General features: G+C 35.9%; 2 protein-coding genes across 2 annotated transcripts in view; both read right to left on the bottom strand.

Moving 5' to 3' along the window:
• The window catches only part of LOC142340508 (dynein, cytoplasmic 1, intermediate chain 2a-like), a gene marked incomplete at its 3' end in the record, with an annotated part of 131,395 nt that extends 126,980 nt beyond the window's left edge, over positions 1-4,415 (bottom strand). Inside the window, exons 1-2 of the mRNA XM_075391083.1 lie at positions 4,208-4,415; positions 3,519-3,539 (exon numbers count right to left, since the gene is read on the bottom strand). Coding sequence (XP_075247198.1) covers positions 3,519-3,539; positions 4,208-4,318 — 132 coding nt within the window. The remainder of the gene's footprint in view (positions 1-3,518; positions 3,540-4,207) is intronic.
• A 538-nt stretch (positions 4,416-4,953) lies between these two features.
• LOC142340275 (NADH-quinone oxidoreductase subunit I-like) lies at positions 4,954-15,396 on the bottom strand. The gene is made up of 5 exons (XM_075390849.1): positions 15,260-15,396; positions 12,179-12,351; positions 10,249-10,422; positions 9,050-9,258; positions 4,954-5,088 (listed from the first exon to the last, which is right to left on the bottom strand). The coding sequence occupies exons 1-5, from the start codon at positions 15,384-15,386 to the stop codon at positions 5,037-5,039; spliced, it is 735 nt and encodes a 244-aa protein (XP_075246964.1). The 5' UTR covers positions 15,387-15,396; the 3' UTR covers positions 4,954-5,036.
• Between the last annotated feature and the right edge of the window lie 211 nt (positions 15,397-15,607).

Raw genomic sequence — 15,607 nt, 5'->3', positions numbered from 1 at the left:
ATTAAATGTCAGCGCGAAAAGCACTCAACGGGTCGCGTTTAAACATGCATGATCTCTCCGGTCTTACAATATAAAGTTAATGGAACGCATCTGGTGGTGCAAAGTTGACACAGCACCATAGAGCCATTAAACCTTTAAACGCTGAAAAACGTCCCCGAAAAGTTCTTTGAGCTAAATACATAAAAGCATGAAGATCTAAAGCAAAAAGACAAAAAAGCGTAAAGAGTGAGCAAGGCATAGGCATAAACGTTGCTGAAACAGAATCGCGATATCAAAATATAACTTAATTACTCGCGATATCAAAACTAACTAGTTTCCAATGTAAGCATTTCAAAGCTGTTAATGAAACTCAGCAATGTCAAGATTTAAGGCTCATTAATAGACCCGTACAAATTTTGGGCAATTTTGCTGTTATTCTAATTAAACCGCCTACGTACAAGTTGAATGAAATATCGGAATTAAAACTTTCCATGAAAGGCAGATTGACATTCTCGAGAAAAACAGACAATCTGAGTTTCGTACGACAGAGATGTCACTCTGACAATTTCAATCTTATGAAGCCTTTTAACATAGTTACTAAATGATTGAAACAGAGCCACATAACCTATACTATGTCACCAGGTAACCAGTTCCGCAGAAATCAAGAACTACAATCACCTCAAGTGAAAAACAAGTGATGAAAAAAGTGTTATCAATTCTTTGCTTAACTATTTTTGTCTGGTCTATATTGAAATCCTGCTTATCAACTAATTAATGGACTGCAACAAAAACTAGTAGGCCGCGTGAACAGAAGTATAAGTGCTCATTCGTTAATATCGCAATATACGAGCCTAACTGGCCATTAAACTTATCCATCAATAGATATGGTATCCAAGATCGCATATTCTTATAAACTGAGCACATAAGTCAACTTAACGCATCAGTTTTATTACAATCCATTAATCAAAATCGATACGCCGAAAAGCAGCAGGCCAATATACACATTTTTTTGGTTGTTTATAGCCAGTTAAATGATAGAGATACCATCCCATTATTCAGTTGTCACTGTCAATTTATGATAAACATCTCTCAATTTATGACCACAAGTGTAGTACTGACAGTAGTGTTCATTAAGTGTTAATGCATACCATGCCCATTAGTCCACGCAGCTGAAATTCGAAAACACAGGCAGAGTTTTCAGAAAATCTAAGTACATCAATTTACAAAATTCTAAGAAACACCATTAATAAAAAAAAGTCGACATCGCATTCAATGTGTAGGTGGCGAAAATCTGCAAAGCGGGATCTCCAATTTAGCATTAAAATTAAAAACTGCCGTTTCTAAATTGCATTCTAAAGGCAAACCAAATTCATTCTCTTCATTACACCGGTGACATCTTCAATTGCCAGTTTTGGACCACGAGCCTTTTTTGACGAAAATCAATAGTACCTGTGATATCATTTTCGTTTAATTGTAGATTGAACAGAATACCATGCGATAGCAACGCTCGCAAACAATTGATAGTTTTAAAAATGAAAAACAGCCGCCAAATTGCCGGAAAATAGCCACCGTTGACTCCACGGAGCGACGTTTAGACTGAAACAGTTAGACAAAAAGAGAAAAATATTGACGAGAGACTAAAGTGTCAAAATGTAGTCTGATTTGCGCAATTTCATTAGATTCGATAAATAAGTTGAATTAGGCCTCTAAATAAAAAAACTAAAAGCTCAATACGAATGCCAGATAGCAGTGTACTCTAAGGAACTCTGATAAGATTATACATTTAGTCAAGTCCTTAAACATTAGTTCGCGGGCTTTATTGGTTTATCCCAATTCTTCTGGTTTCGCTTATGAACTAAAATTCAAAGATTTTCACTGAATATACTCAATACTAGCCCTAGAAATTACTAGTATTTGATTTGGAAAACTATTCTGAAAAAAGGCCGATCATAAAGAGCTTGAAAAAACATGAAGAATAAGTCAAATTGACGCACATGAACAGAACACAATCGAGAAAGTGAATTTTCGTTCAAACACCATTTTCTCACGCCACTTTGAAATTAAAGTGCAGATATTTCACAACGCAAAATTACACGCTATTCATTCGTTTCGGCATGACCAAAATCACTCCTCTGAATTGACTTAAAAAAACAAAATGGATTAACAAAAGACAGCGTCCCAATACAACTCAAATTCTTTGAAAAGTAGGAGAACGACAAAAAATAGCCTTTTAGAGACTGACGGCGGTTATTAATTACAATTTCATTCAAAGTATTCAATAATTGTTCTGATACCAATCTAACCAAAGAACATTTGTCGACAATGATCAATTTTGCAGCTTTATTATACAGAACTCAGGGGCCATTGAGAATTATGCTGGCAATAAAATATGCTCACTAGATCATTCCGTCTCGTGATAACTCACATTTACAATTATGCAATCAAAAAACGAAAATATGAGCAACGAAAAAAACATTGTCATCATGCTAAGTGTGTCGGAATTCGGTTATTATGTCTTGACTGCATTTATCAAAATATGACACCACCTCTTTGCAAAAAAGCCGTCTTAGGAATACATCCAAAACAGAATGATCCTGCCATTCAAACTTCCTTTCACAGCAATTAAGCATAACCGAATTGGGCAACAAATTCTTCTCAAATGACTGATGGGTGTTCGACTCTATTGCACCCTTGATCCCGGTGGGGATAAAGTAGAAGCGTGGTTACTAAGGGTCTTCAAATGATGTTATTATTGCTTATATAGGCCAAGAGAAGATTCGGAGTAAAAAAGGGACAAATTTTGGCGCTCTGTTCACTAGAATTGAGGTAGTAAACACCACTTTGTTAGTGCAACCGTTTAAAATTGTGAACGAGTGGAAATCAGTTTGGATGACACATATAATCAAGTCAATTTGATGATAGTCACTCGAGAAGTCAAAATGTCAAGGAAAAACGTTGCATTTTAAAGGCCGCATACGAGTTCCATAATTGCTTTTAGACTTCGTTCGAGGGAAATTTATTATATTTAAACAGACATACCCAGCACAAAAAAATGGGCGTCGCTTAGTAAAAAAAAAATATATCGAAAGATGAAACTTAAAAAATTGGGAGCGCATTGATAGCTCGCATTGATTAGCTGAAGCGACTATTAAACTATCAAAATACAGGTGAGAGTAAAACATTTCTTCCCATTTCTAAACCAAAACGATCACTCCAGAAGTGTTCACTTAATATCGACATTTAATGTGCTTTGCGGGACGAGACAGCGTTTGAAAATTAGGCTGCTAAATGTCATCCTGAAATTTAAGCTGCTAACCCCTTTTAAATGAAGGGAACAAAAATGATTGAACGATGATAACCCGGTGTAAGGTGGAATCCAAAACGAAAAATTCGGTTAAAAAAATAGCTGGATATTTGAATCGTCATGCAGTTAAATGTGGATATGAAACACTGCCCGCTTTGTGTTGTTAAAATGAATAGTTTAAAGGTAGGTTAGGTAGGGTTACCTCCATAAACCAAGGGAACTCAAGACAACATACCTCTTCGCGTACTTCATCACCCTTCAAAACAATTTGTCTTCATAAGCATTCCAAACGTTTAGACAAATTGACTAGTGAAGATCATTAGGTTTTGCCATGTGTTGAATATAGATTCAAGTGCTCATTGACTCTGGATTAAAAAGACAAACCCGTTTGTGAAGCCTTGAAGCTTCGCCACTTCTATTCCATTATAGTGTACAAACATTAATTTCCATTCATTACTTACTAGAAGTTTTTTTTTCGATGAGTATATATGCCATAATTTTCGTGATAAATATAAACAACAGGTTAATTAGGAAATGAAAGAAAACAACGGTTAAATAAATGCTTAAAAGCCCGTCAGATTTCTAATTGAGGGTTCGAAATACCAATGGCTGATTATCATTTACTCGTAATTCTGCTCGTGGGAAAGGTTGACATCTCAAAGATATCTTACGAATTTAATAACGATTATCGCAAGAGAAAGTTGCAGCCCAAAATAACTTCTGTATGCAGCAAACAGTGACAGAATATTGATTCTAATTTTAATCTACAAGTAAAAATTGAAAATTTCAAAATAAAAATTTGTTAATTATTAATTATGGACCAGAAAATCACAAATCCTTCGTTTTCCATGGTCATGTGGTATGCCCACACCATGTCTCTTCTTGTTCTTATTTGAACGGAACGTGATTAAAGACTCTGTTTACCTTCTGTTTTTGCTTTTCCTGGTTATGCTTTTGCATTTCTGCCTTTTTCCTTCTCATCTCCTCCAACTTCTCTTTCTTCCTCGCCAACTCATCCTTCACAGGAGTCGACATGTCCACTTACAACCTCTCACACCTCTTAGATATATTGTACAATTGACTGTGAAATTAGACTTGTTCACAAACAAAATCTGAAATAGGCAGTGAGTGATAAACGAGATTTGAAACAGATAAAGAGAAGTTGCAGATTAAAGAATTGGATCACTTCTGGTGATACAAGGAACTACAAAAAAAAACACAAACCGATTAGTGTCGGAAGAACTCCTCTCGAACGACAGACGAGTGGAAAAACAATTGACCACACCGGGATTCGAACCATCGGCCTCCGACTCCCTATCTAGAATCACTGACCAGTCGGCTATTAGTTCCTTCTTTTTTGCTGTGCTGCAACCGATTTTACTTCAACGTGAGAGCAATAGAGATCAGTCAAAAATGAAGAACGAAAGCGTGAAAAAGTCACTTGAGAAGTCAAAGAATGTTCAAGAAAAGCGCAAAACGGTCAAGCGAAAAATTTGCATAAAAAGACCAACATGTTTGCAATAATTGCTATGAACTTCGGTCAAGGGCAATTAAAAAGAATGTCTAAAGTACGAGTCTTCAGTCAAAATAGTAATGCAGTCAGCAGTGTTTTCTTCTCAACGCTTTGTTCTCACGAGTTACTCTTTTTATCTGAGTAAAATAAATGTGTACAAGTTTATAGATTCAATTAAAATTAAATCGACCAAATAAAGTTTCAACACAACAAATTAAAGTGCACACTCTGTTAGCATCATCATCTATACAAATAGTCAGCTTGAATGTTGGCTGCAATCTCCTGTTCCCACCTGAAACCAAAACAATTCACAGTAATAGTTTGCTACCTTGAAAAAGTAGTCTTTTTCAATAAATTAACATAGCCAGCAAATAGTCGAAACAGCTGCGGCCCCTACAATATAGATAAACACAAATACAGAACTGATTGTTTCGACCCACTTTAGTGGCGAATAGTTTTCATTTCTGAAATTAATTTTCAAAAAGTATAAACGTATTTTTCAACTTTGCCTTTTTTCGTTTTTGTCTTAATGTTAATTATTCTCAATAAAGCAAGATCCTATATCATTTCTGGTGAAATGCAAGTCAAATTGCTTAATTCAGCTTTTATCTAATGCAATTCTGACTTATTAAGCTTTTCATTTTAAAAAATGATATTGAGTTTTGGTCGTAATTAAGGCTTGTTGTTTTATTTGATTTGGGCTTTCACCAAGTCTCCTCAATAGCAGGTATTATAGGCCTTCTAATGACGCAATATTTAATTTTTTAAGGTCTGAGTTTAAAGCTATTTTTGAAATGGCTACACCAATTGTTTTCGGGCAATATATGAGCTCCTGAAACTTTTCTATCTCTTACTAATTTGGTAGACAACTAAGTCAAAACTGTGGTTGAGTGGGGCCGGAATATTAAGTGCAAATGCACATTACCCAGCCTCATTGCTTGCAAAATTCCTTGACCTTGAAAAAAGTTTCGAGTTGCATTAAGTCTGGGAATGGATTTAGAAAACACATTAGAAAAAACATCAAAGAAATCAAACAGAACTCAAACTGTAAACAAAAAAACACTAAACAGAAAAAAATGTACACAACGTTTTTCTTAAAATTAGCGAGAAAAAATCACGCCAAGATACCATTAATTTTTTCGGTCAACTTCCTGTATTGACGTGAAAAAAAAATCATCGCGTCAATTTCGCTTCACCTAAATACCAAAACGTTTGAACAGATCTCGAAAACATAGCCTAACAATACCAATTACGACTCGAATTGAAATGTACGTTGCCCGACAGTTACTTAAAAATTATTCACTTCCTTATCTTGTTTATATGAAAACAGAACAAATAAGAACAAATAAAAAAGAAGAAATTGATTCTGGCCCTAAAAAAACTTAAAAACTCCACCATTTCTGACTCCAACGCACCTATTCTTTAACGCACAATAAATCAACAAAAAAACAAAAATAAACAAAAGAGGCCAAAAATGACCTATTTAGGAAAATCAAAAATAGGCCAAAAATGACCTAAATAAGTGTCAAAAAACAACCCAAGTGCCAAAAAGTTTGAACAACAATTTCATTACATTCGATAAGTGTATATATATATATATATATATATATATATATATATATGATGAACTCAAGCTCCTACGTTGAGGACAATAAGCTTAATACTAAGAGCAATTAGACGTATACTCTAAGGGACTTTGATAATTTAATGCACTAAGTTAAACATTAAGTCTAAGTAAAATCCCGGGCTTTATTGGTTTATCTCATTTTTTGGATTTCACTTTTTGTCCTTGAAAGATTTCGTGTAAATTGAATGATTTCTAAATAACTATTAGTTGAAACAGTGAGTCGAACAAGTCAGAAGTCACACGTAAATTTGGTGACTTATAACAACAAAAAGGTGAAAAGAATTAAGAAGAATTCAAAATTCAGACCCTTAAGAAAAAAAATCGATCAAAAATCTCGAAAATTAGTTAAAACAGTCAAATTGCACTCGTGAACAAAAATCGTAATAGATCGTAATAGAGTCCTATAGATTCGTAAGAAAAGCGTCCCCGAAACATTTAGAAAAATTTGAATTCTAAAAAGAGGGCGCCTAAAAAATAGTTTGAGAAGCTGACTGCTGCTATTAAAACATAATAACTGCTTAGAAAATGCTGAACGTGTGAACGAAGAAATGGGTTTGGTTAGCGCTTCATATGTATGTAGTCTAAAGATACTAATAAAAAGATTGAGAATTACAAAATCGTTTTTCCACATATTGGTGTGTTGTCTGTAACTGATTTCGACTTACATACTATCAATTTGACTTCAGACAACCTTCACTCAGAGTATTGATGTCAATATTATCGTGATGTCAATTTTCATAATAAAAATTAAAATAAAAAACATACCCGTCAGATTGCCGGAAAATAGTCGCCGTTGATTCCAATAAGCATGATTGGGATTGAAAGAATAGAAGATATCGAAAAAAAAAAATTTTTGTACAAAAAAATTTTTTAAGTCCGATTTATTTTGATGGCATTTCGTAGTTGAACATACTTCTGTTTCTTAGAGAGAGGCTACAGGGGCTACTATCAATACCAATAAGCATGAGATGGAAACGATCACGTTTCTATTTCTGACTTCAATTTTTTATTCTGACTCTGTTCATTTTGAATTGCTTTGCTGAGCAACTGATGTTCAAATTCACTTTTAGCAGAATGAGAGAAGAGATAAACTAGCCTAGAGAAGTCAAAAAGATTTCACGCAAAATGATGAAAAAGCGGCAAATGGTAAAGCGAAAAAAAGTTCGACAAAGTAAAAAAAAATAGGAGCGCTATAATAGCCGGTTGAGAAGATGAGCGCGGCTATTAAACATAAACCGACTAACGTCGGTTTTATTGCTCTCAAATGACAGCCGGGGAAATTGATTTCACGGGCTGTAGCCTGTTTTTTTATGGCTGCAAAAACATCAGACGAAGGTCGGGTTCAAACCCCGCCCTCCTGCCTTCGATTCGTCACCTCGACAGATGCATTAACCACTCAGCTATCAGGGCCTTGTCATCATCCTTCTAACAATCGGATTAATCATTCTTTAAACAACAAACTTTATTTCGGAGTGAGAGCTATTGAGAACATACCCGGCAGATTGCCGGAATATAGCCGCCGTAGATTCCCATTTCTCTATTGGGATTGAAAAAAAAAAGAGAAAAAATCAACAAAAATTGATTTTTGCATAAAACATTTTTAAGTGCGATTTATTTTGATGTCATTTCGTAATTGAACATACTCCTGTCTCTCAGAGAGAGGCTACAAGGTCTAGTATCAATACCAATAAGCATTATAGATAGTAACTAAAACTTATGAGAACAAAGTTCAAGTACCGGGCATCTAAAAATGGGCTTTGTGGGTTCATACCGTTTCTATTTCTGACTTTGATTTTTTATACTGACTCTCTTCATTTTGAATTGCTTTGCTGAGAAGCTGCTGTTTAAAAGGACTTTGAGCAGAATGACAGAAGAGTGAAACTAGCCTAGAGAAGTCAAAAAGATTTCACGCAAAATGTCGAAAAAGCGGCAAAATGTGTAAAGCGAAAAAAAGTTCGACGAAGTAAAAAAAATAGGAGCGCTATAATAGCCAGCTGAGAAGACGAGGGCGGCTATTAATCACTCAAAATTGACGAAAAAACTGAAATCACTCAAAAGATTATTCTAGAAGAAAAGCCCAAAAAAGGCCAAGCAAAAAAAAACCGCATAAAAAGACACACAATAACTGCTTCTCATTCGAGAGCAATTGAGCAGTTCTATTCTCTTCCCCAATTTTGTTATGTCCCCCACTTACAAATTATTTTTTGTTAGTATACGATATCCAAAAAAAACAAAAGAAGGTCAAAAATAGCCCCGCTCAACTAACGCCATCGGCGGCTATCAAAAATAAACCGACTACTGTCATCCTATCGCTCGCTAATGACAGGCGACGGGTTGGCTTTAGTTGTATCTAGCTAAAGCATAAGGAGGCTAGCTTCCTCATAGGGCGAGATGACAGCGGCGGTCAAGTAAAATAAGGGGTTAGGAGTGATCCGATCCAAACTTTTCAACCTCTGCTGAACCGTATACTTTTAGAGCTCAGTAAAGCTCAAAGAACTTCTCAGAAACTTAATGCACTCGGACGTTACCAGTTTATCCTGGTAAACATCGTTTTCTTTCGACGATGAGTCTGAAAACTCAAGCGAGCTACTAATCATTCTAGAAATTAATCGGGTACAGTATATACCTGTCCCCATTATTGAGCAGTTTTTCTTTGTTGTAAAGGAGCTCTTCTCTAGTCTCAGTGCTGAACTCGAAGTTGGGTCCCTCTACGATGGCGTCCACAGGACATGCCTCCTGGCAAAGTCCACAGTATATACACTTGGTCATGTCTATATCATAGCGGGTAGTTCTCCTACTCCCATCTTCTCTCTCCTCAGCCTCTATTGTGATTGCCTACACCAAACATAAACCGACAAATGTCGGAAGAATTGCTCTTGAACGACTAGTGGGAGCTCTAATCAATTGCAGCCTGCTTCAGTCGGGGGGGGGGGGGAGGAGGGAGGGAGGGAGGTGGAGCCTAAATGTGACTAAGAAGATCAATCGTGGGCTTCAAATAACCACATTAGAGGTTAACATATACCACTATTAAGATTTAAAGTAAAAAAATGGCACCAGTTTCGGCGCACTTTTCATTTGACTTTTAGTATTAAATTGCCGCCAATTGAGTTCAGCTGCTTGAAATTGTGATTGAGAGAGAACTTTAGATCACGCGAAACGGAAAAAGTCAAGGGCGTAAAAGTCACTCGTAAAAGTCGTAAAAGGCACTGAAAGTCACTCGAAAACTTCGTTCAAGAGCAATTAAAAACAAAACGGCGGAATAACTCAATTGTACGATTTGGGTTCTAATTTAATTCTGAAGCCTCTGGGAAACAGCTCATTACTAGTGCCTCACCTGTGCACAAATTTTTGAGCAAATTCGCTCACTTTGATAGTAGTTTTCAACTTTTGTAGCTCAAAACATTGTAAAATAGGACTATAATTATTTATACTTAATCCTTTTAATTGGTAAGACGCAGCAGCCACTGTCTTCGAAAGTAGTTTCATTATGGTATCGATGAACAGTTGTAATGATAAAAGGATTTATATGACAAAAAACAAAGATAAAACCCACCGCTCATAAATGTTTATATTACAACATAGAAGCTAACGCATCAATCGAAAATGACAAAAGGCGAATCAATTTCAAAACTACGCAATTTCTTACAAATGATGACACGGAACACTTACGAAAAATTAAAAGATTTGGTTAGCAAAAACAGTATATTTTTCAATCACAGTTAGTTCAAAGGATTAGAAGTGTTCTGCAAAATTTTGTTTTTTTTAAAAAAAAACAATTGCCTTTGCCAAACACGTGATAATTCCTAAGTATTAAAGACAGCTAACCTGAGCAGGACATATAGCTTCGCAGAGTTTGCACGCGATACATCTCTCCTCTCCGTTGGGGTACCTCCTCAGGGCGTGCTCCCCTCTGAATCTGGGGCTGAGTGGACCCTTCTCAAAGGGGTAGTTGATGGTCGCTGGCTCGTGCAGAATCTTGCTGATAGTCATGCCCATGCCCTATAAGATAAAGACATCAGAATGCAACAATGCAGCTGGAGACAAATAAGTAAATTAAAAAAGCCAAAATAAAGAACCCAAATTGATCAAACAAAATGCAGGGTGACAAACTGTAAAGTGCCCATAAAAACTACTCTGGCGCTCTCATTAGGTAATTCCCATAAGTAATTCCCAGATAACTTCAAAATAGAAACCCACAGAACAAAAGATTCGTTCGAAATATACTGGATCACGCTAAAACGCAACAACCTCATCTGTTTTTTTTTTCATTTAGTCAATTACCGCCTAAATTTCCATGCCCGTTTCAAACAAAAATTTCGTACTTCGAACTATATCTAGAAACTTTGAAACCATCACCTGTGTCTTTTTAGAAGCTGTCGCGGAAAATAAATCATCACAGAATTGTGAACGCTGATTAATTGCAGACCTCTCTTAATCTATCAGACACATTTCAGCATTTCATACTGAAAAGTTAACGCATATTTTTTCATCTGCCATCTCTGCAAACTGACAGAAAGCTTCAAAACAGAAACGCACGGTCGAATGGCTCCATGAAACGGCTAACATCAATTGTATCTTCGTCAAAATCAGTTAACATGTTTCACTCAACCTTTAAGAAAGCCTATGTTATTTAACCGAAAACAAGCCTTAAGATGTTTATATAGCGTTCGTGTTGTTGTGAACCCCTTTGCCCAAAAAATGATTCAAACAAGGTTACACCAAGGTAATATTGACTTAAAAATATCACATCACGCCATGATTTGATTAAGCACAAATACGAATAGTTTGAAAATTCGAACCGACACGTCGCTCCTCTTTCCCTTTCTGGTCCGAACAAAACCAAAACAACTACCGCAAGACTATTTAGTTTCCCAATGTGGGTTAGAAAATTAGCCATCGCAGAAAACATACCCGGCAAGATAAAGGAAAAAAGCCGCCATTGATTGAAAGTGATCGATTCCCATCACCCCATTCCCATCACAAAAACACTTTGCACTAAGAGCGAAAAATGACGTCACGCACGCAATTCAGTTGAAATTGCATAAACGAATGAACAAACAGCAGATTCGAAGTGAAAATGACGTCATATGGTTGTAACAAAAATCTCGACGACGAAATAAAAAAAAAACATAGTAGGACAAGTCCTGACGTACAATTCAAACAATTTTCATTGACTAAACAAAAAATAGACCCAGAGGGGAATGTGAAAGAATTTGGAAAACTATTTCTAGTTTTTCGCTCCATTTCCTGTTTCGGCGTGACCAAAATCACTACTCCAATTTGACTTCAAAAATCATGAAAATGTGTGAACAGATCTTTTAAAAAAGACAGCGCCCCAATACAATTCAAATTCTTTGAATTGTAATAAGAGAAGGCCAATGATAGCCTCAGCTATCGCTTTGCGGCTATTAAAAAACCGAACGAAAAAATTTAGCTCGCTTAGAGAAAACTTCTTTATATCTCCATTTTTCGCTTTCTTCAAACTAGCGGTACGAACGAAAAACTACTCTCATTCACTCCAATCTTCAAATTTGATCAGCAAAAAAAACAAGACTTTCAATCACGTCCGGCGTCAATAAGCCTGCTGCAAAGATGGTGGCGGTTATTAATAAGCCCTCATGTTAACACTACATTTGTGATATTTTGTTATAAGTTGTGATAGCTTTATATTAAGTGTTTTCTTGGGGTTTTTCGCTATCTAAAATTGCCGTTTTTTTCAGAGGTTTTTCGTCTTAATGTAAAAGCACAATATTACCTTCAAAAGCTCCCCAAACAAGAGTGCATTGGCACTGAGGTCTGTTGCTTCTAACCACGAGGCATTCTCAGTGGAGGCATTGACAAACTTGTATGTGTTCTGTCCGACACTCTTGCCCAGTTGAATCTCAACAGAAGAGGCAGTGTCAGAAGAGGAGGGGGAGGTAGAAGATTCTGAAATATAATAAACTGTGATGATTATAAATATGATTATAGTTGAATTAAGTCTCAGTTACCTTAGTACAGCTCAACTGCATAACTTATATCTCACCCCATTTTATAGTTTTCAAAAACACGAAGGAAAGAAACGTCAATTGCTTTGATTTTTTCAGTGTTCTCGACAATCAAAATTAAAAACTTCATTTTGTAACCCAAGAGCTTGAATAGAAGCCACAACATACAGAAAACGGGATTTTCAAAATTACAGTTAAAAAAAGAAGTCGAAATTAATTACAGTACTTGAAATGGAATATAGATAACTTCCTTAGTGAATGCATTAAACTTCTGTAGGAGTAGATTATTTAGGTCATAGGAGAACTACTTGCATTATTCGGGAGAATAAAAATCTAGGAGGGAGGCGTGTTGAACTCACATTTGTAACTTATTGTGGACTTGAGCAGATTAAGCAAAGTAAGTTAAATATGTTTTATTTGGGTTGAGCAAATCCCAAATCTTGCCAACCTACCCCATTTGTAGTCATATTAACCGGAACTAAAGTATGTGAACCAAATTTTAACGGCAAATAACCCCAATGGTCCTCTCGGGCTGGTATTATTTTGCGGGGCAATCCGACTACGGACTCCTGAGTTATTAACACAAGAAGTGGCGTGCTTCGAAGGTTTTTTGATATTTCAAGGAAAAATTGAAAATTACAGAATAACGGTATGAACCAGTCCGAATGGATTGTACGTGTGCAGTGTTGAATTGGCAAAAAATAGCTACCACGGTAAATTTTGACAAACTTGGATTTTTCGGTTTTCAACACTCAAGACTCGTTAAAAAGTTTTAAAAAGCAAATGACTCGCAACGGAGAACGCTATGAAAATGACTTTTGTCATTCAGAAAGTTGGCACTCTACAAATTCTAAAGAAATTATCCGATGATGTTTTTACCATTAAAACACGAGATATGACCCTTTGAATTTTAAACCCCCCGCGGAACACCCACGAGACATGCTCGCATGCACTGCTCGTGTCCTATTACGAGTTAAGTCATGAAAATTATTGCGTAGGTGCACCTGTGGATGGACTTTCAGCGACATTTATATTTTTTATCACCTTGACACCTCATCTTTGACGATTGACCCCTTATTGACTCCTAGCTCAAATTTTTGGGTTTTTAGGAAACTTTGGTTTTCTTATACGGGGAGTTGCATGAAAAGGCTAAAATTAGGAACAACAGCTTTGATAATTTTCAAGTTAAATTAAGTTGACGAATTAACGCAAGAATTTTCATTGAGATTAATTACAGCTGTTTGACTCTGATAGCGGACACGGTGGCTCTGATAGCGGAAACGGAGTGACAAGAGCTTTTTCAAAGCAACGTTCAAAGTTTGCTGTGCAAAGTGATTGATATATCAAGTGTATAATGCTAAAAAGCGAAGTGGGTATGTTTACATAAAGGTCCGAGGGTCGTCCGAAGGTGGAAATTGAGCGAAGCTTGACAGTATTTATGTGATAAGTGAGCAGTAATTTCTTCGCATGGTAAAAAGAGCCCTACATTACGAGACAGATTTCAATTGCAAGTTGCAAAATTTACCTAAGGTTTGTTTGCTTAAGATGAGAGCGCGTTGGTTGAGTATAAATTGAATCGAAGCACGCAGAGACAGGAGGTTTCGAGAGGGAGAGAGAGAGAGAGAGAGTTGTTTTGCGAGCCAGACAGAGTTCGAGAGGCCTTTGCTTAGTGGGACTATACCTGGGAAAAGTTGAAAGTGCATGACCAATTGGTTCCTGTAAGCATTTTGGTTAAGTTCATTTGGGAAGTGAACCTGGGACACTGTTATTATTGTTTCAATTACTTTTATAAATTGTCTTGCTTGTCTTTTCTAATAAAATGTGTTTTTCTTACCACTGTTATTCATATAACCAAGAATCATACGGAACTTATTGGGAATTAACCTATTTCGAGACAATCTAAGTTGCAACAGCGTACAAGAGTGGAATAGGTGAACTAGCAGTGCAACAAGGTAGCGTTTGCTTCACCAACTGAAAATATTTGGTTTTTTTTATTTGATCAACCTTCCGGGCGACAGAGTCCACTCACTTTTGGCCTAGTCAAAATTCAGAAGAAAAAAGTAGTTTTGCACTTGAAAGCAGTTTGCACTTGACTGCTTATTATAAACGCTTCGAATTCGCGTGTTCAGCAACTAAAAGTAATTAGCAATAAAGAGATGTTAGAAGATTGCTGGTATATTGCCAGAAAACAACTGGGATTGCTTAGTTGATATGTACTCTCACAATACTAAAGAAAAATAAAGCCAATAGTTAAAGAGAACAAAATTTCAGTATTTCTAAATATCTATGAATTTCCTTCACTTGATAATATTGAATTCGGAATCAACTTATGTATTATTTCCAGCAGCCACCCTCCAATAATATTTTACAACAATTAAATAGGGATGTGCAGTTGACCTGAACTTCTCCAATTACAGCGAGTGAGGAAAGTCATTCGCATATGCAAGATTTGTTGAATTAAAAGACACGACATGGATTAAAAATTTATTCACTCAATAAAAATAAAAATCAATAAGAGGCCAAACAATAGCTCCACTTATCTATCGCTACAGCTATCGCAGCTATGAATAAATATAATTCTCGATTTCAATCACTGCTGTCTTCTTTTTGAAAAAATTATTCTCTGTAGTTCTGAAATTTAAGGAGAACAAGACTGATGTTATAGAGAGCGATTGAGAAGAATGAAGAATTCTTAAACAAAACAAGCACTTCCTTATTTGAACTTTTAATGAGCAAAAACTTTTGATTCCGAATCAAAGTTTGATAACAAAGATTTGTATTAATCCATCATATTGCATATGAAAAAATTTTCTTTTGCTTAAAAAAGTTCGGTAATATTAAATTTTGACCTGTTGTAGTGGTGCTACTTGAGCGTGATTCCAGTTGTGTGACTCGACTGACTACTGAAGAGACTCCATCCGGTCTCGACAGAAAAGACCTGAGCCATAAGTTGTTCTGAAGCACTCGCTTAATCATCTCATCTGAAAACGACAAGGACATCATGATCGACGGCAATTTAATTCAACTGCATGAGAGCACTTTGCCTCAAACTTTTGCTCTTGAACGAATACTATACTATACTATAGTAAACTATACTATACTGTACTATACAATACTATACTATACTATACTATACTATACTATACTATACTATACTATACTATACTATACTATACTATACTATACTATACTATACT

Source organism: Convolutriloba macropyga, chromosome 5, assembly GCF_964194025.1.
Source record: "Convolutriloba macropyga chromosome 5, txConMacr16.3, whole genome shotgun sequence".
Classification (NCBI taxonomy): Eukaryota; Metazoa; Xenacoelomorpha; order Acoela; family Convolutidae; genus Convolutriloba; species Convolutriloba macropyga.
The sequence above is the reverse complement of the archived record's forward strand: the minus strand, read 5'-3'. Positions and strand labels throughout refer to the sequence as shown.